This window comes from Myotis yumanensis, unplaced genomic scaffold (genome assembly GCF_028538775.1).
Source record: "Myotis yumanensis isolate MYYU_CA2020_CCGP unplaced genomic scaffold, mMyoYum1.0.hap1 SCAF_2, whole genome shotgun sequence".
Classification (NCBI taxonomy): domain Eukaryota; kingdom Metazoa; phylum Chordata; class Mammalia; order Chiroptera; family Vespertilionidae; genus Myotis; species Myotis yumanensis.
This window is the reverse complement of record NW_027223753.1, coordinates 115,631,686-115,652,467: the sequence shown is the minus strand read 5'-3', so window position 1 is coordinate 115,652,467 and position 20,782 is coordinate 115,631,686. Positions and strand designations below refer to the sequence as shown.

Sequence of the window (20,782 nt, the reverse complement as noted above, 5' to 3'; positions counted from 1 at the left end):
TAATTTGCATACTACCCTTTTATTAGATAGGATTATGTATAACAGGATATTATAAAAATTAAGTTACGAAATTTTTATTAAAACGTTTCTCTTTTTTTAATTTTAATGTTTTTTTTTTAAATATACTTTATTGATTTTTTACAGAGAGGAAGGGAGAGGGATAGAGAGTTAGAAACATCGATGAGAGAGAAACATCGATCAGCTGCGTCCTACACACTCCCTACTGCGGATGTGCCCGCAACCAAGGTACATGCCCTTGACTGGAATTGAACCTTGGACCCTTCAGTCCTCAGGCCAATGCTCTATCCACTGAGCCAAACCGGTTAGGGCTATTTTGTTGTTTAAAGTATTAAAAAGGTCTTCTTTTTTTCCCCATTGACCTTCCCCCGGCCTACCCTACCCCCCGGCACATGCCCTCACTCCACCCCCACAGTGTCTTGGGTCCATTGGTTATGCTTATATTCATGCATACAAGTCCTTCGATTGATCTCTTACCTCCCCCCATGCAATCTTCCCCAGCCTTCCTGCTGTATTTAGACAGTCTGTTTGATGCTTCTCTATCTCTCTATCTTTTTGTTCATAGGGTTATAATGTTCTTTATTATCCATAAATGAGTGAGATCATATGGTATTTTTCTTTTACTGACTGGATTATTTCACTTAGCACAATGCTCTTCAGTTCCATCCATGCTGCTGCAAATGGTAAGAATTCCTTCTTTTTTATAGCAGCGTAGTATTCCATTGTGAGATGTACCATAGTTTTCTAATATACTCATCTGCTGATGGACATTTAGGCTGTTTCCAAATCTTAGCTATTGTAAATTGTGCTGCTAGAACATAGGGGTGCATATATCCTTTCTGATTGGTGTTTCTGTTTTTTGGGGATATATTCCTAGAAGTGGTATTCCTGGGTCAAATGGGAGTTCCATTTTTAAATTTTTGAGGAAGTGCAATACTGTTTTCCACAGTGGCTGCACCAGTCTGCATTCCCACCAGCAGTGAAGAAGGGTTCCTTTTTCTCCACATCCTCTCCAGCACTTCTCGTTTGTTGATTTGTTGATGATAGCCATTCTGACAGGTGTGAGGTGGTACCTCATAGTTGTTTTGATTTGCATCTCTCAGATGATTAGTGACTTTGAGCATGTTTTCATGTGTCTCTTGGCTTTCTGAATGTCCTTTTTCAAAAAGTGTCTACTTAGGTCCTTAGCCCACTTTTTGATTGGATTGTTTATCTTCCTTTTGTTAAATTGTATGAGTTCCCTGTAAATGTTGGAGATTAAACCCTTATCAGAGATAACATTGGCAAATATGTTTTGCCATGCAGTGGCTTTCTTATTATTTTGTTGATGGTGTCTTTGGCTGTGCAGAACCTTTTTATCTTGATGTAGTCCCATTTGTTTATTTTCTCCTTACTCTTTCTTGCCCTAGGATCTGTGTCTGTAAAGATATTGCTACGACATATGTCTGCAATTTTTCTGCCTATGGAGTCTTGTAGGATTTTTATGGTTTCCCATCTTACATTCAAGTCCTTTAGCCATTTTGTTTGTTTTTGTGTATGGTGTAAGTTGGTGATCTAGTTTCATTTTTTTGCATGTATCTGACCAAATTTTGCAACACCATTTATTAAGGAGACTGTTTTGATACCATTGTATGCTCTTGCCTCCTTTGTCAAGTATTGAGTATAATGGTTTGGGTCAATTTCTGGGTTCTCTATTCTGTTCCTTTGATCTATATGTCTGTTCTTGTGCCAGTAACCAGGCAGTTTTGAGAACCGTGGCTTGGTAATATAGCTTGATGTCTGGTATTGTGATCCCTCTAACTTTGTTCTTTTTTCTCAGGATAACTGTGGATATTCGGGGTCTTTTTTATTCCAGATGAATATTTGGAGAGTATGTTTTAGATCTTTGAAATATGCCGTTGCTATTTTAATAGGTATTGCATTGAATCTATAGATTGCTTTAGGTAGTATGGACATTTTAATGCTGTTGATTCTACCAATCCATGAACATGGTATTTTCTTCCATTTGTTTATGTCTTCCTTTCTCTTTTTTCAATGTCCTATAGTTTTCCAAGTATAGGTCTTTTACGTCCTTAGTTAAGTTTATTCCCAGGTATCTTAATTTTTTTTGGTGCAATGGTAAATGGGTTTTATTTTTTCATTTCTCTTTCTGTGAATTCATTATTGGTGTATAAAAAGGCCATAGATTTCTGGGTGTTAATTTTGTATACTGCTACATTGCCAAATTCATTTATTAGGTCTAGTAGTTTTTTGATGGAGTCTTTGGGGTTTTCTATGTATAGTATCATGTCTTCTGTGAATAAAGACAGTTATACTTCTTCTTTTCCAATTTTCATGCCTTTTATTTCTTCCTTTGATCGCTATGGCTAGTACTTCAAGTACTATGTTGAACAGGAGTGGTGAAAGTGGGCATCCTTTCCTTGTTCCTGTTCTTAGGGGAAATGGGTTTAGTTTTTGCCGATTGAGTATGATGTTTGCTGTAGGTTTGTCATATAGGGCTTTTATTATGTTAATATATAATCGCTCTATTCCCACTTTTCTGAGAGTTTTTATCAAGAAAGTGTGTTGGATTTTGTCAAATGCTTTTTCTGTATCAATTGATATGATTATGTGTTTTTTATCTGTCAGTTTGTTTATGTATCACATTTATTGATTTGCTGATATTGTGCTATCCTTGCATCCCTACAACAAATCCCACTTGGTCATGATGTATGATCTTTCTAATGTATTGCTGAATCTGATTTGCTAGAATTTTGTTGAGGATTTTAGCATCTATATTCATCAAGGATATTGGCCTGTAGTTCTCTTTTTTTGTGGTGTCTTTATCTGGTTTTGGGATTACGGTAATGCTGGCTTCATAGAAAGAGCTTGGAAGTGTGCCTTCCTCTTGAATTCTTTGGAATAATCCAAGGAGGATAAGTTTTAATTCTTCTTTGAATACTTGGTAGAACTCCCCTATAAAGCTGTCTGGACCAGGGCTTTTTTTGCTGGAAGATTTTTGATTGCTGTTACAATTTCTTCGGTAGTTACCGGCCTATTCAGGTTTTTTGATACTTCTTGGTTGAAATTTGGGAACTTGTGTTTTCTAAGAATATGTCCATTTCATCTAGGTTGTCCATTTTGTTGGAATACAGTTGTTCATAGTATTTTTTAATAATTGTTTGTATTTCTGTGGGATCGGTTGTTACTTCACCCTTTCATTTCTGATTTTGTTTATTTGGGTCCTCTTTCTTTGGTTCTTGGTGAGCCTGGCTAGAGCTTCATCAATCTCGTTTATCCTTTCAAAGAACCAGTTCTTGTTTTTTTGATCTTTTGTATTTTTTTTTTTGTCTCTGTGTTGTCTATTCTTGCTCTGATCTTTATTACCGTGGGACCTTGACTTACGAGTGTCCCGACTAACGAGTTTCGAGATACGAGCCATCACTCGACCGATTTTTTGCTTTGAGTTGCAAGCTAAAATTCGGGTTACGAGCCAGCTTCAGATACCCCACCGCTAGTTGGCGCAGCGAACGTCACAGTGAACGCCACAACATCTGCCCAGCATCACGTGTGTCACTCGTTCACTGTTGATTTGACATACAAGTAATTTGAGTTACGAGCTCCGTCACGGAACGAATTAAACTCATAAGTCAAGGCCCTACTGTATTTCCTTCCTTCTGCTTATGCTGGGCTTTTCTTGTTGCTCTGTTTCTAACTCTTTGAGTTGTAGGGTTAGATAATTTATTACCATTGTTTCTTTTTTTTTTTTGCAGTAGCCTGTAGAGCTATGAACTTCCCACTCAAGACTGTTTGTAGCCGTGATGCTTTTTATTTCTTCTTTGATCTCTCTGTTAACCCAGTTATTATTTAATAGCATGCTATTTAGCCTCCAGGTGTTTGATTTTTTCATTGTTTTATTGTAATTGATTTCTAGTTTTAGGCCATTGTGATCTGAGAATATGATTGATATGATTTCTATCTTCTTGAATTTGAAGAGACTTTGCCTGTGCCCCAATATATGGTCTATCTTTGAAAATGATCCATGTGCATTTGAGAAAAATGTATATTCTGTGGCTTTGGAGTGAAATGTTCTGGAGATGTCAATTAATTCCAGCTGATCCAATGAGTCATTTAGGATTGATGTTTCTTTGCTGATTTTTTGTTTAGAGGATTTATCCAGTGGTGTTAGTGAGGTATTAAAGTCCCCTACTATGACTGTATTGCTGTCAGTCTCTCCCTTGATATCCTCCAGATGTTTTTTTTTTTATGTATTTGGGTGCTCCTGTATTTTTATGTATTTGTGTGTGTATGTGTTTACCAGAGTTATGTCTTCTTGTTGGATTGCTCCCTTTAGTATTATGAAGTGACCTTCCTATCTCTTTTTATGTCCTTCACTTTGAGATCTAATTTGTCAGATATAAGTATTGATACCCCAACTTTTTTTCATTTCCATTCATTTGAAAAACCTTTTTCCATTCCTTCACCATCAGTCTGTGTGATTTTTTTTTTTTTCCCTGAGGTGCGTTTTCTGTAGACAGCAGGTATATGGGTCATGTTTTCTTATCCACTGAGCCACCCTATGTCTTTTGATTGGGGCATTTAATCCATTTACGTTTAAAGTTACTGATAGGTACTTGTTTGTCCCCATTTTTATTCTTTATGCCTGTGTTCCTTCTTTGCTTCCTATTTCTTCTTTTTACAGCAGACTCTTTAGCATTTCTTGCATTGCTGGTTCGGTGATAATAAACTCCCTTAGTTCTTTTTTGTTTGTGAAGCTCCTGATTTCATCCTCAATTTTGATTGATAGCCTTGCTGGGTACAGTATTCTTGGATTCAGACCCTTCCTTTGCATGACTTTGTGTATTTCATTCTATTCCCTTCTGGCCTGATGTATTTCTGTTGAGAAATCAGTTGCTAGTCTGATGGGGGATCTTTTGTAGGTAACTTTCTGTCTCTCTCTGGCCATTTTTAATATCCTTACTTTGTCGTTGGTGTTTGCCAATTTAATTATAATGTGCCTTGCCGTTGGTCTTTTGTGGTTCATTTTGTTTGGGACTCTATGAGCTTCTTGGACTTGTGTGAGTTTTTTCTTCCCTATATCAGGAAAGTTTTCCGTCATTATTTCTTCAAACAATTTTTCTATTCCTTACTCAGTTTTCTCGCCTGTGACCCCTATTATGCGGATGTTGTTTCGTTTTGTGTTGTCCCAAAGTTCCCTTAGGCTCTTCTCCTATTTTTTATGTTTTTTTTCCCTAAATGCTGCTCTGCTTGTGTATTTTTTCCTACCTTGTCTTCTAGCTCATTGGTGTGGTCCTCCACTTCTTCTAATCTACTGTTGATGCTTTCCATTTTGTTCTTTATTGCAGTGATGTCATTTTTTATTTCTTCTTGGTTCTTCTTCATTTCCTCTTGGTTCTTACACATATTGTTGGGTTTGTCTTCCAACCTTTTCAGTGACCTTGTGACTATTTCTCTGAATTCTTTCTCTGATATATTTCTTGCCTCCATTTCGTTTACATCTTTTTCTGGTGATGCCTCCTTTTCGTTCGTATGTGGGCTATTTCTTTGTCTCTCCATGATCTCTCCTCTCCGGGTGTCTGGCTGTGTAGCTCTCTCTCTCCTGCATTGACTTAAAGACACAAAATACAACACAACAAGGCACAACACTGAAGGCACTGGACACAAATGTATTCATGATACTAATAACCCCAAATAAAGGTGACCACCAGAGAAAAGAGAATTAGTGGATGAAATTTTTTTAAAAAGTGCAAAAATGATATTGAGAAAAGGAAAAAAAAAGTAAGAGAGAAAAATAAAGAGAATAAAAAAGAAGGGGGAAAAAACTATATATGGGAAGAAAACTCCAATAGAACAACAACTAATCCAAAAAAATGCAAACCACTAACAACCAGATATGAATGCAATCTACAAAGAACAACTAATAACAAGTGAGGAGAGTTAAAACAGAAGCAAAAAGAAAAGAGAAACAATCACAGAAACAAACAAAAAAAATACCAATCTAATCAACAATCAAACAACAACAATAGGACAGAGGAACGAAGGGTAAAACAAAAAACATAAAAAACAAACAAAAAAAGGGAAAGCGAAAAAAAATTTTGATAATGAAGAAAGAGAACAGAGAAGTGTTTATGGACTTGGAGCCAGGGGATCAGAAATTAGATATATAAGTATGATGAATTTTTAACAGGGGGTAAAAAGAAGGAATAGGGAAAATCTAAAGCAGGAATAAGGTAAGAGAAAGAGGACAACAAAAGGGGAAAAGTGAGGAAGAGAGTGTTGGCATAAAGGTAAAGTTGAGATAGAGTCTAATGATGCTAAAGGAAAAATGAAAATAGAATGTAGAACACTAATTCCAAAATAAAATAAAGAGAAAATAAAATGAAACTTTAAAAAAAGGTAAAATAATTGTAGTAATAATACTGATTAAAAATAAAAATGTAATAATTAAGAAGGTAAAATCAAGTGAGAAAAAAAGAAAAAAAGGTTAGTTTCTTGAGTAAAAGATAAAAAAAATGTGTAGTAGTGAAGGTCATTTCCTTGCTCTACTGTTCTGTTTGGCATGCCTGTTTCCTGTCAGGTAGTCTGGACACTATTGAAGTTCCCTGTGCTCCACTGCTCCTCTGTGTCTTATGCCACAGTCCTGTTTCCAAGCAGGTGGTGTTTCTTTGTTTCTCAGCCTTGCCTGAAGTTGTATTTATACAAGAGTTAATTTGTGATTCAACCCCTTGTTAGCAGTTTTCTGTATTGACATCTGGGGCTATAAGTCCTCTCTACGCAGTATTTAGATTTTGTTTTCTCTACTGCACTTAATACAGGTTTGGGGGAATGGACTGCCCCTGAGCTGGTTTTCTGACTGTTTCTCCCCGCTCTGATCCCCTGGTTCCACAAAAACAACTTTCCCCTGCAGTCTCTGAGATTGTTTTTAATTGGGTAATCCTCTGTTCTGGGCTTAGTAATCGAAAGAAAGGATTTAAAGAGAAAAAAGAGCCAGAATAAGCGTGCGAACTCATGACTTTTTCACCCTGGCACTGCACATGACTCTGCGCACATCTTTTTCCCCTGGTACTGCGTAGCCAGTTTACTGGTAAAGCTTCAGACTGCCTTTTTGTGCCCAGCGAAGTTATGGGTTGATTTCTAGAGTTCCCTTCTGCCAGCAGCCCTGTGGACCCCCTTCCACATTCTTCGACTACACTTGCCCCAACGGCTGTGGATTTTGTGGGGCGCAGATTTCTCTGAACCTCTAGATCCCGCTCTGCGCATTTCTCCCTCCAGTCTGGATTGCAGACCTCACCTTTCTCTGGGTGAAATCTGACCTTTCCATGAGAAGATGCAGAGCTCGTCTGCGTCCGCATATTCGCACTGCTTAAGACCTGGTGTTCGTGGATTTGCAGCTGGTTCCTGGGTGTTGTGGTTGTAGGGTCCTGGGAGGTATCTGATTCTTTCCAGTTGAAGGTAAGGCTAGGCTTCTAATCACAGCCACTCTCCCCTTCAAGATGATGCGGTCTCTGCAGCAGAGCTGGTCGCTCCGGGAGAGATAGATTTCAGCAGCAGCGGAGGCTGCCTGGTCAGGGGAGCCCGGTCCAGCAGTCCCCAACAGTCCCTTGGAATATAGCTGTCCCTTCACTCACAAATAGACAGTTCCTGTACGTCCACACACTCTCATTTCATTCTCTCACTCACACACTATCTTGCAGCCTGCCTTCCTGTCTACAGCCATCTTTCTCTCCCTAAAAAAGGTTTTTTACATACTGTTATATTACTTGGACTGCAAAAATACTGGTTGTGGGTTACATGTGGCCTGTGGGCTGCGAGTTTGACATGCTTGTTCTAGATATAAAAACTTGTTTGAGCATTTTTTTTTTTTTTTTACTTTATGTGAAATATCTTGTTATTTGAAAGTAAAAGGAAACATTTCAAGGAAAGCTTGCACTCTGCATATCAAGAAATTATGAAGCAGTATACCTGGTTTCCTTATAATGCTTTGGTAGCATTCCAGACTCTAATTTAATACTCTGTTGAATTCTGGGAAAAGCCCAAATCATTTGTAGTGTTATTAGCAAAAATTTTAGGCACCTTTTTTTTTAAAATTTCTTGGATCTCCTGTCCAGATTGGATATTGTGGATTTTCATGAGTGCCTCCCACCTCCATCTTAAATTGGAAATAAATCATGTTGGAATTTTGCAGTAGAAAATACTAATGCAAAGGGGAAGGAAGCAATGCCAAGATATTGAGACATCATAGGTGTACATAGTAGTCAGAGGAGAGATTCTCTTAAGTTTTTGTGTCATGGCAAACATGACCATCTGTTTAAGGCTGTTGCCCCATTTGAAATTAGTCATATTCTTTCTTCATGACCATTAAATTCTTTTGAGCTTTTTTAAAACAGGAAAAAAACAATATATGCCTACCAGAATGAGATGTAAACTACCACAATTGGGCTATCAAAGTATGGGTCAAAAGATAAGAGGGATTTAGGTAGGTAATTTTAACACAGAAAGTAATGCCACATACTGGCTTAAATTTTAGAGAACTTGGCATAACACATTGGAATGAGTATTAAGTATTAAGAATGACTCTTCACAAATTTGGCATCAATGTATCCCCTCCCCCAAAGAACTTAAATAATTTGTAAGGACTGCCTACAAAGTGAGAAAAATGTTGAGGTTCTGTCCTAGAGCTCTGGTCTTGTTTCTATTGCTTGGCCAGCCTAAAAATGATTTAAAGCACAAGTGATAAGCAGATCCAAGTCTAGTGCTGTCATTCCTGCTGAGGGTAAGACACTTACAACAAGCAAAGCAGGTTTCTGTTAATTGAACACTGGTATTTTCCCCATGCGCCATATTGGTCAAGTAACTGCAGCTAGAAAAACACATGCAGTGAAAGTTAAATCTCTTTTTACATCAAGATTTCTAATATGTAAAACTTTTTCAAAGATTCACCAAAAATCCAGGTTAATCTTACAAATGAGATGCTACAGTTGTGTGAAATTACTTGCAACTGATTAGATGCAATTTGGTTTGCATTCTATTAGACATGCAGTATAGGATGACTTGTATATTTTATGAATTTTCTTTAATTTCATAATTTTAGGCCAAAATGATAGTCATGGTCTTGCACTTTTTATTGACTAATATAGAATGTTAACTTTAATTTTTTCACAGTCCATGTTGAAAACATAGTAAAATTGATGACAAAAATTATTTTCCTTACTTATCAATGCTAACATTATAATTTTAGCAGTTATTACTAAAAACAGAACAAGACCATTTAGAGCTGAACTGTTCAATATAGTCACAGGTAGCAACTAAAATTTAAATATAAATTAAAATTAAATAATATTAAAATTTTATTTCTTTGTTGCACTAGACACATTTTAAATGCTCAGTGGTAGTCACATGTGACCAGTAGCTACTGTGTTGGACCGGTAATAGTGCAGATAATAGTACATTCCCATTATCACAGAAGGTTGTATTGGGCATCACTGTTTTAGAGAGCTGTGTTCAGTAGTGGGAAGATTGGAAAAGTAGGAACATCTTAAGAACTGACTGAGGGCAGAGGAGAATGGGAGAGAGGAGTGGGAAACAGTTTACATTGTTTAGGTCATCTTCCTTTTAAGGATTCCTTTGACATGATACCCTATTGTGCTATTTATCTTTCACTTTCTAAAAAAAAATTTAGATGGATAAACCATATATCCTCAAGTCTTCTAATTAGTTCTGCTATGAAGCTGCCTTACTAATTTTTATCTATCCCAGAGTCTAGATATTGATTTTTATTTGTTTAACCAATATTTGTTGATTGCCAATTATGTATCAGGCACTTGACTTTGTTAGGCTATTAAAAAACACAAGGAGTCTCAGTTTACATAGGGGGAGACAGACAGTAAACAATAAATAAATAATGTCAGGTAATAGTAAGTTCATGGAGAACATCAGAACAGGGTGAAGGGACAAGGGTGACTGGGATGCTGTTGTAGGTCAGGCGTGGGATATGGTATTTTAGACACAGGGCCAGTCAGTGAGTGTCTCTTGGATGAGATCACATTTCATAGAGATACCTGAGTGCAGTGAGGGAGTGAGCCTTGTGGATGTCTGGGAAAGTGCATCTCAGGCTAGGGCCTGAAGGCGAGAATGGTTTTGGCTCAGAAGATGAATAGCAAGGGCACAACCATGATTGAAGCAGAGTGACTGAGGGTCAAGGTGGTAGTATTCTCATTTTCAATCTCCTGCTCACCATCCCTGTGTTCATATGTGCCTTTGTCTCTTTAAGGGCACTCCCATCCTTTTGGTGGCCCAGTGTTTTTTTTCTTTTTTTTTTTTTTTCTTTTTTACAGCTCTACCTAATTTCCCAAAATACCAATTAGTTTGCAGTTCTATCACTTTCATGTGCATTTTTTCCTGTTTGGTTGTCTCCTGCCCTGATACATATCCTATGTAATAAAAGCCTAATATGCAAATCGATCAAACGGCAGAATGACCATTTGCTATGACGCGCACTGACCACCAGGGGGCAGACACTCAATGCAGAAGCTGCCCCCAGGCCAGCCAAGGTGGGTGCCAATAGGGGCCTCCTGATCACCCTGCCGGTCACCCTACAGATCAGCCCTGATCACCGGCCAGGCCTAGGGACCCAACCTGTGCATGAATTTTGTGCACTGGTCCTCTAGTTCTTAATATGACTCTTCTCAAACTCTTGTTGAGCACTTTAACTCCTAACTTTCAAAACAGAGTTCTTTCTACTAATATCACTCCCCTGCCTAGAAATTTTTGCTGGTTGTAAATATAAATTTGGCTTATTAAACAAGAAAAGTATTTTCCTTAGGTTTAGCCTATGAAAAAAAGGAAAACAATGGAAAAACTTTCTTTTTCTTTTAAAATAAAAATCTTTATGTAGTTCAACTAGATTATGGGCTAAATTGGCTTTTGTGAACTAATGTAGATGTCTCATTGCCATTGAATATACTATTTTCATTGAGAAATGAATTAAGAGTTTAATAATTGCATACATTTGAAGTATAATTTATTGATAAGTCGATGACTGCCTATCTTTTGGAGGTAGCAAAGAAGTGTTTGGTAGTTAAAGTTTTACTCATATGGTAATTCTTTGGAAAGTGAAAGATTTATTAGGGTGAATATTTCTGACTTTGTGTGAAAATGTTTTAATTTAAGCAGTCTTGAAAATTGGAGATTACTGTTTATAGGCTTTTATAATATGTGATTTTTTATAGTGTTATTCAGTTAACACTAATAACTTGTTTGTGCACCTGAATTGAGTTCACACTACTAGAGGGGAGGGGTAGTTAAAATAAAGTTTAGTGTTTTACCAAGGTCCTCCTTTGGCACAGATATAAAAATATTCATAATGCTTTGGTATTTGGAGGGAACTGTTACAAAGACTAAATGGTTATATTTACTTTTGCCAATTAGAAATAGTTTAGAGCCAAGCTTATTCCCTGTTCTTTTTTGTATGTTAGCATATAAGAAAATCACGGAGGGCTAGTTTTTTATTGTGAAATTGGTAATTCATTACATGTTTTATGAAAGTTGTCCTACTAAATTCAGAAAAAGAAGAAATTTAGGTTTAACCATTCAATTAAAAGAATATATTTTATTAATATCTGGTCTTACATGAGTAGATTATAATGTTCTCCTTTCAGAGTTGCCGTATTATTCTGAAATATCCTATGGAAAGAAGCAGCTTTGTTAAATAATGAGAATATAATGAAGACAATTATTGTAGTTATACTGAAACTACAAATAATAAGTAAACCTTCTTTATTGCTTAAAGGAAGATGCCCAGGTTTTCAGTTGAAGGCCAATAGTTTGTGGTCAACCAGCCTTTCTAGCATTGACGATTACTATTGCTTATTTCTTTCTCTGCTCAGACTCAACACTTCTGACATCAGCTGTGTGAGTTTTCCCCACAGATGACCAATTCTCCAACATTAGTTGCATGTCCTACAATTCAATTTAATTCTGAGACTGTGTACCTGAAGTTAGGATCAGATGCCACAGGTTAAAGGCCCAGTCCCACAGACTGCCATCACTTTAGGAGTCATTCACAGGTAGTGAGTCCTCAAGTTACACACACTGCTGTTTGACTTGGCTACAAATTGGGGGTTCTCACAACCTCTCCTCAAGTTTGATAACTTGCTAGATTGGCTCACAGAACTAAGGGAAACACCATGTTTACTGGTTTATTATATAATAAAGGATATGATATTGATAACTTGCTAGATTGGCTCAAAGAACTCAGGGAAACACCATATTTACTGGTTTATCCTATCTAATAATAGAGAAACATGGTAATTAATGGTAACTTCACTACCCTTCCCATTGGCTAATCAGCGAGATATGCAAATTAACTGCCAACCAAGATGGCGGCCGGCAGCCAGCCAGCTGAAGTGAACAGGAGGCTTGCTTGCTCCAGTGATGGAGGAAGCCAAGGTTCCCCGCCTACCACTGCTGGCCTCTGAGCTGCACTCTAAGAAACAATGTTGCAATTATAGAAGCTAAACAAACCCCAGAAACCTGCTTTCAGCAGCCGAGGTCTCAGAGCTGGAGCGGAGCCTCAGAGCTAAAGCTGGCTCTCAGTTCCAGTGACAGCCGTAGAAGGTAAATAAATCCCAGAATAAAATAAAAAAAAGAAAAAAAGGAGAGGTTGAGAGCTTCAGTTACCCGCCAGCCTGAAAATGGCCCTCAGCCCCTCACCCAGACTGGCCAGGCACCCCAGCGGGGACCCCCACCCTGAAGGGGGTGTGACCAGCTGCAAACAGCCATCATCCCCTCATCCAGGCTGGCCAGGCACCCAAGCGGGACCCCCACCCTGATCTGGGACACCCTTCAGGGCAAACTAGCCGGCCCCCACCCGTGCACCAGGCCTCTATCCTATATAGTAAAAGGGTAATATGCAAACTGACCCTAACAGCAGAACCACTGGGAATGACTGGTCACTATGACACACACTGACCACCAGGGGGCAGATGCTCAATGCAGGAGCTGCCCTCTGGTGGTCAGGGCGCTCTCACATGGGGAGCTCTGCTCAGCCACAAGCCAGGCTGATGGCTGCCAGTACAGCGGTGGTGGTGGGAGCCTCTCCTGCCTCCTCAGCAGCGCTAAGGATGTCCAACTGCAGTTTAGGCTTGCTCCCCGCTGGCAAGTGGACATCCCCCGAGGGCTGCAGGGCTGCCAGAGGGATGTCTGATTGCCAACTTAGGCCCAATCCCCCAGGGAGTGGGCCTAAGCCAGCAGGTGGTCATCCCCTGAGGGGTCCCAGACTGCGAGAGGGCACAGGCCGGGCTGAGGGAACCCCCCCTCCCTCCCGAGTACACAAATTTTTGTGCACCGGGCCTCTAGTTATATAATAAAGGATATGATAAAGCCATGGTTGACAAACTGCGGCTCTCTGGCCCCTTGAGTGTGGCTCTTCCTAAGCCTTAGGAGTACCCTAATTAAGTTAATAACAATGTACCTACCTATATAGTTTAAGTTTAAAAAATTTGGCTCTCAAAAGAAATTTCAATCATTGTACTGTTGATATTTAGCTCTGTTGACTAATGAGTTTGCCGACCACTGTGACAAAGGATACAGATGAACAGTTGGTAAAGAGGTACATAAGGCAAGGTCTGAAAGGGTTCAAGGTGCACGTGCTTCTGGTTTGTGGAGTTGGGGTGCTCCACCCTCCCAGCATGTGGATATGCTCCCCAATCTTAAAGCCTCTGAACCCTGTATTTAATGATTTTTCTGAGGCTTCATCAGGGAGGCATGATTGATTATTAACTTAATCTTCAGGCCTTCTCTCTTTCCTGGGGGGGGCCAAAGTTCCAAGCTTTTTATCTTGGCTTGGTCTTTCTGATCACCAGTGCCCATCCTGAAGCTGTACAGGAGCCCACCAAGAGTCACCTCACTGGAACAAAGATGCTCCTGTCACCCAGGAAATTCCAAGGGATTTAGAGACTCTGTGTTAGGAACTAGGGTCAAAGACCAAATAGAATAAAAAGTTGCTTCTAAGCATCTTTTTCATATAGCTTGCTCTTCTAATGGATTGTTTACTGTGTGTGTGGTTTTATAACACTATGCATTGGTAATTTAGAAAATAATTCCTTTCAAATATTGGAAGAATCTTTACATTATAAAACAAATTGAAATTGTTAACATCACTTGATTTCATCCTATATAATAAGAGGGTAATATGCAAATTGACCAAAAGGCGGAATGACCAGTCACTATGATGCACACTGACCACCAAGGGGCAGGTGCTCAATGCAGGAGCTGCCCCCTGGTGGTCAGTGTGCTTCCACAGGGGGAGCACTGCTCAGCCAGAAGCCAGGCTCATGGCTGGAGAGCACAGTGGTGGTATGGGAGCCTCTCCCACCTCTGCGGCAGTGCTAAGGTTGTCTGACTGACAGCTTAGGCCCGCTCCCCCAGAGGCTCCCAGACTGCGAGAGGGCGTAGGCTGGGCTGAGGGACACCCCTGAACGCATGAATTTCATGCATCGGGCCTCTAGTCAGAAAAGATTTAAAGTACTGGGAAGATATTAAGTTCAAAATGGTGGAAACAAATTTAAACAAAGTTCCAACTTTGCTTGAAAATTCCATATTAATCATTGGCAACAAATACTGTTAATTTGTTCTCTTCCAAGTGACAGACTCACTCGGTTTACTTTTGAGAAAATGTCTGTCAAATACTGAAGTCTGAATACTTATAGTCTGTAGTTTGTTGGTGTTCTTTCAAGTAAAAATAGTGTTCCATGAAAAAGTCAGCCTTTCAGCCTGTCGCCCAGGCATTGCATTAGTGTTTGCGCTCAGCAGCCGCATGCTCTGCATACACAGCATAAGTACTTCTGATTTCATCATACAGTATCAATGAACACGTAAGCCAGTGTTTCAGATTTAATAAAAATTTCCCCTTTTTTATCAAGGACTTAAGAGAAACTAGACTTTTTCTTTTTGAATAGTTAGTGTGCGTAGTTGTGAGTAGTACAGTGAATTGCGCACACACTTGGTTCTACTGCCTTGATTTCTGCTAAGATGCAGCAGTTTTAGGCACTGTTGTTTTGCATCATTAGTGCAAATGTGACCACACTAGAATAGGAAAGTAATATGTTAGTATTGTCATGAACATTTTTTACTTAAGGAATCCCCTTTTCTAATAGGGTAAGGGGATCCCCAAGGATCCATGGACCACACTTGGAGAACTTCTAGTATAGAGGAGAGACCACTTGATTTAATAGTTAGAAGACTTAAATAGAAGCCTGTCTGCATTCTTTATTCTATAATGTTATACTTCATTTTCACAACCTCGGTTATCTCATTTATGAAATAGGGTTAAAAATATCTTACTTTGTTATTTGCTTTTTTGGTGTTTGAGTTACAATAGGTAAATTATGAAATGCTCAATATGAGTTGTTGCTATTTCTAATTTAGTTTTCTGCTTTAGCCATTTTGGTTTATTTGTCAGTCATGAAACAGTAAACACTCCTCATCATTTCAAAGAAATTTAAAACAGGGGTTTGATTCTTCAGAAATCACTGGAAGAACTGCAGCTCAGCCAGCTGAAAGGATTCCCTGACCCTTGCAGACTGGCCAGCCAGAGAAGCTGCTCCCTCTGCCACAGTCAAAATGGTAGTGAATCAGGAGGCTGCCTCTGGGATTGCTGAGTTCAAGGACATACCTCTGTAGCTGTGGCCCAGGGAACAGGCAGCCAGGATTAGGTAGCTGCCACTGAGCTATGCCTGGACATTGGGATTCAGAGTTTGGTTTCCACTTCTCTATTGCTGACATCCCTTCAATGGAAACTGGACACTGGAATGCTCTATGGCAGGGGTCCTCAAACTACGGCCCGCGGGCCACATGCAAATACAAATATTGTATTTGTTCCTGTTTTGTTTTTTTACTTCAAAATAAGGTATGTGCAGTGTGCATAGGAATTTGTTCATAGTTTTTTTTTTTAAACTATAGTCCGGCCTTCCAACGGTCTGAGGGACAGTGAACTGGCCCCCTGTTTAAAAAGTTTGAGGACCCCTGCTCTATGGAACAACCATATCTATCTGTTCAGTCATATTGGAGACCACAGCCAAAAGCAGTAGGTTAATGGTCTCCGCCTCACTCTGCCTTCGAAATCTCATGTTCATGCATCCAGTTGGGAGAACCTAAATTTTACCCAGAACTTGAACCTCTAGTGGATTGGGAAAATAGGTTTGTTTGTTTCAATCTTTCCAGCTTTCGTAGTTGAAGATAGCACACTCGAAGGATGAAAGAATGGAGTCTGTGGGCTAATTGATTGTATCCCCAAAACCTGTCTTTCTGCTTTGTTCTTTTCAAATTATTTCCTTTACTTCCATTATTCTCTCTTTACTCACCCAAGTTATAGTCATTACTTAATGAGCATGATTTAATGACTCATTATTTATTTAAAATACGTTTTTTATTTTAGAGAGAGAAAGGGAGAGTGAAGGATAGAAATATCAATGATGAGAGAGAATCACTGATTGACTGCCTCCTGCATGCCCCACACTAGGGATCAAGCCCACAACCCTGGCATGTTCCCTAACTGGGAATCGAACTGGTGATGTCCTGGTTCATGGGTTAATAATGCTTAACCACTGAGCCACTCTAGCTAGGCAATGACTCATTTAATAGGGCATTTTATGCCCCTCTAGTCCTACCTTTTTCTTCATCAATTTTTATACTGGACTGGATGGCAACACCCAGGTAACATCCACCTACAGCTCTGGTCTAGTGAACTTGGGTTTTGTAAGCCAGACTGAGGAAACCTTTAGCCTGTTGGTATATGCAGGTATATGCCATATTTCAGTTACCCTGCTATAACTTGTTCCATATTTTACTTGGAATTTTTTTTGGCTCCTACTTATTACGTTTTTGTGAGACTTATTACTAGTATACTAAGGACATTAAAATAACACCTTCCATAGCTAACTATTATTTCTAATATTTGTGTAAGCTACTGTTTGGAGAAAAAAAGTATGGATAACAATCAAAGTAGGCTTTTGAAACTGTCAATATACATTATTTCTTTCTCATTAAGTGTGGAATATTCTTCTCTAGTATCTGTATACAACCCTTTAGCCAGATGATAAAATGCAGTTACCTTATTTCCAATGCCCTACCCCTTTTTGTTTGTTTCTCTCTTGTTAAATTCCAGGGTTACAGAGACAAAAAATAATTTTAACATGTCTCAAATATAAATGAAAAATGAATACAAAACTTGTTCAAAATATCAATGAGCATAATTCTAACCACGCAAAGGTAATAGCAGCTATACTACTTTCTCTTACTCACCATATTGTTTTGTAATCTCCTACTTAGCAACATGCTGTGCCTCCTATCATTGTTTAAATGATAATGGGAGTATTTTTGCCATCTTTTGGGTTAAGGAAATTGACCAGTTTACATTGGCAAATTAGATTAAAAAGTGTTTGTTTTTCTGAAGATGATAATTATAGCCTTTTTTTGGATAAAGAATACTTATAGCTATCAAGATAATTTTCTTTTGCTAGAAAAGAAAATAGTGTCATTTGTTTGTATTTTCTTGTTGTGAAATGAAATCTTTTTGTTAAATTTAAAGGACTGCATGTTTATTAAATACTTCAGAGGGTAGAGTGCTTAATATAGAAAATAAAAGATCCTTACACTTCCTCCTCTGTTAACTGTCCTCCCCACAATTAACCACTGTTAACAGTTTGGTACATACCTCCAGACTTTTAAAAATGTATATTTATGGTCAGTTTCTGAAACCTAATTTTAGAGAGCTCCATTATTAATTGTTATACTCTGATAGATAATAGCTAGGTTGTATGGCTACACTGTAGTGTGTGTGCATTTGGGTTAACTTCAAAAAGCATAAATGTAGATGCTTAGTTGATTTCGATTTTTGTTGGTAAAGAAACTTATTAGCTTTTAATCAGACACTTTGTAGTAAATATTGAGATTCCTTTGCAATGAAAAATATTTATGCTCTTATTGTTTTAGGTATATCTTAGAGAAGAACATTAAATTTTGAAGTAAAGCAATTTATAATTGGTTTGCATTCTCTTCAGAGAGGCTCTTATACAGAATTAAGTTGGCGCTGACTTTGGTTTGAAAGGGTAATTGCGTATAACTCCATGATAAGAATTATCTTTCGTTTTGTTTGACTTTTAATTTTGAGTAAGATAGTTTTGCTTTTCAGATGTGATTGATCTCACTGGAGATGATAAAGATGATCTTCAGAGAGCAATTGCCTTGAGTTTGGCGGAATCAAACAGGGCATTCAGGGAGACTGGAATAACTGATGAGGAGCAAGCCATTAGCAGGTAAAAACATAATGTGTATAAAGTAGATATAAGTACTATTTATAATAGACATAATAATTGGCTTAATTTCAAGAGGCACAAAGATACACTTTGTTATTCTAAATAAACTCTTAATATACTTCAGCATTGTTTTTATATGTTATGTAACTAAAATTTTCATATTCTAGTTCCATTTGAATATGAAGCTTAGATTTTAGGATTTGAAGTGGCATTATGGGGCATATGTTTAGGTGTATAGTTTAATATTCCTTTGATTTTTTCTTTTCTTCTGCTAATCTCTTTTACATTCTCCAATTTAATTTATAATTATTTATAGCTAGAGTCAGCAAACTTTTGTTTTTGTAAAGGCCTATAGTACCAGTAAATATTTTAGGCTTTGTTAGCCATATAGTTTCTGTCAAAATCACTTCACTCTGGTGGTGTAGTGCAAAAGCAGCCATAGATCATACATAATTTAGTGATTGTGTCTGTGTTTCAATAAATCTTGGTTTTATCAAAACAGGCTACCAGCTGGATTTGGTTCATGGTCCATAGTTTGCCAGTCTCTCATCTATATAATATGATGGTACAAGGTTTATTTTTCGTGGTTTTTTTTTTGTTTGTTTGTTTTGTTTTTGTATTTTTTTTAAGGAATTGGCAAGATCCCAAGGAATGTGATAGAATGCCTCTTTTGATTTAAATAGCTAAAACTTTTTAGTTTTAAACAATTTGATCCACCAAAGAATCAAATAAGTAAATTTGATTTTTTTTTAATCACAAAACAGTGATAATTTTTTAAAAAGTATTTAAATTATCACTGACTATAATCTAAACAACTCTTTGGAGGTGTTGGTAACTTACTGAAGAGGAAGTTTATCTTTTAAGAGGCTAACTGATTTCTTAAAAGTTCACAGCTAAGATGGGTCTTATGACTCCAGCATTCTTTTTCCCTACAACAGAGGTTGGTAGCTAAATATATCAGCTTTCTCAGATAATTTCCCTTGGCATAATATCAATAGTTACTTCTTTTAAGTACTCTGAAATTACTGTATAGTAGGAGATTCTCAAAATACTATGTTTATGCTATGCACATAATTTTTCTTAGTGATACTTTTAAATGTCTTTAAATATTACTTAGGAAACTATCTTGTAAGACATATTAAAATGGAAAGAGTTAATTAAAATTCATTATCCTTTTTAGTGTGGCTAACATAACTTATTGTCAGTAATTTTAAATGAAAACCAAAAATGCATAGGCTATCTTTAGATATTTTATTTAGGCTTATTTTGTGAAGGATTTGGAGAAATTATAAAATTAGTTTTTATCTTAAGAAAATAGTTTAAAATAATTATCTTGAGTAATTATAAAACTTGACCGTACTTAAGCTTTGATAAGAAATGTTTAAACATGAAATACATGAGTTGTATTTCATATTTAAGGGGAATGATGATCTATTATGTGAACAAGAGGTTGTAAGATATTATTAGCAGTTTTATGTCACATATTTTCTAATTTTAAAATAATATGTACTAATTATATAGTAAAAAGTAAAAATAAAGGTAGGGGATTAAGACTATTCCTAATTTGTTATTAAGTTCAATCTATATATTGTTCTAGATACTCATTCTTTTCCAAGTGAAAAAATTTCTTAAGATAATTTTTTTTTGTATTATTGGGTTTTTAAATTTTAATGTACTTTTAAAATAGTAAATATTTTGTGAATATTTATATTGTGGGTAACATTACAGAGATTTGGAATAGTGTAAAATTACACTCAGTAGAAACAAAAAGTCATTAATTTACTGTTGCAAAATGTAATTTTTTTCTTGGTATATATAGATTTTATAATTTAGTCTTAAAATGTTAAATGTAAAATGTGCAGTTAATAAGCATGTATATAAATCACATTGTGTCAGAAAAAAGGGAAGGCAAGAGTTCTAGCTAAACTTTGGGCAGAGATATATTTGTTCCTCTGGGTTTTTTAAGGCTAGGACTTAAGTTCAAAAGGGAAAACGATGCATTTTAATGGAAAAAAAAAAGTCATGCTTAAAAGTAAATTTAACTATTTGTTCATTACCCAAGTTCAGGTGACAAAATGTTGCCAAATTAAATCCTAGAATCATTTGACTATGTTTCTATTTTCTAGACATACAGGGTGGGGTAAAAGTAAGTTTATAGTTGTTTGTATGGAAAATAATATAACAATAAATAATACAAGATAAACTTGTTTCCCATACTCACAACTGTAAACCTACTTTTGCCCCACCTTGTACCCTAATATGAGTTCACATATTTGAAATACTACGTTAATTATATACAATTAGATGAGATGAAGTCTGTCTTTTTACATCTTACAATCTTGTGTTTAGTAACTCATGAATTTTATGGTATGATCTCTTAAGTTGAACATTTTTATTTTTTATTTATTTTATAAGAAATGTATGTGATATTTACATATATCACATATGTC

General features: G+C 37.1%; 1 protein-coding gene across 6 annotated transcripts in view; it reads left to right on the top strand.

Moving 5' to 3' along the window:
• The window catches only part of USP25 (ubiquitin specific peptidase 25), a 187,006-nt gene that overhangs the window by 41,451 nt on the left and 124,773 nt on the right, over positions 1–20,782 (top strand). For 5 of the 6 annotated variants that reach the window (XM_070405987.1, XM_070405988.1, XM_070405986.1 and 2 more), the window contains one exon: positions 18,209–18,332. The exons of the other annotated variant lie outside the window; for it this stretch is intronic. In XM_070405987.1, coding sequence (XP_070262088.1) covers positions 18,209–18,332 — 124 coding nt within the window. The remainder of the gene's footprint in view (positions 1–18,208; positions 18,333–20,782) is intronic. 6 annotated transcript variants of the gene reach the window in all.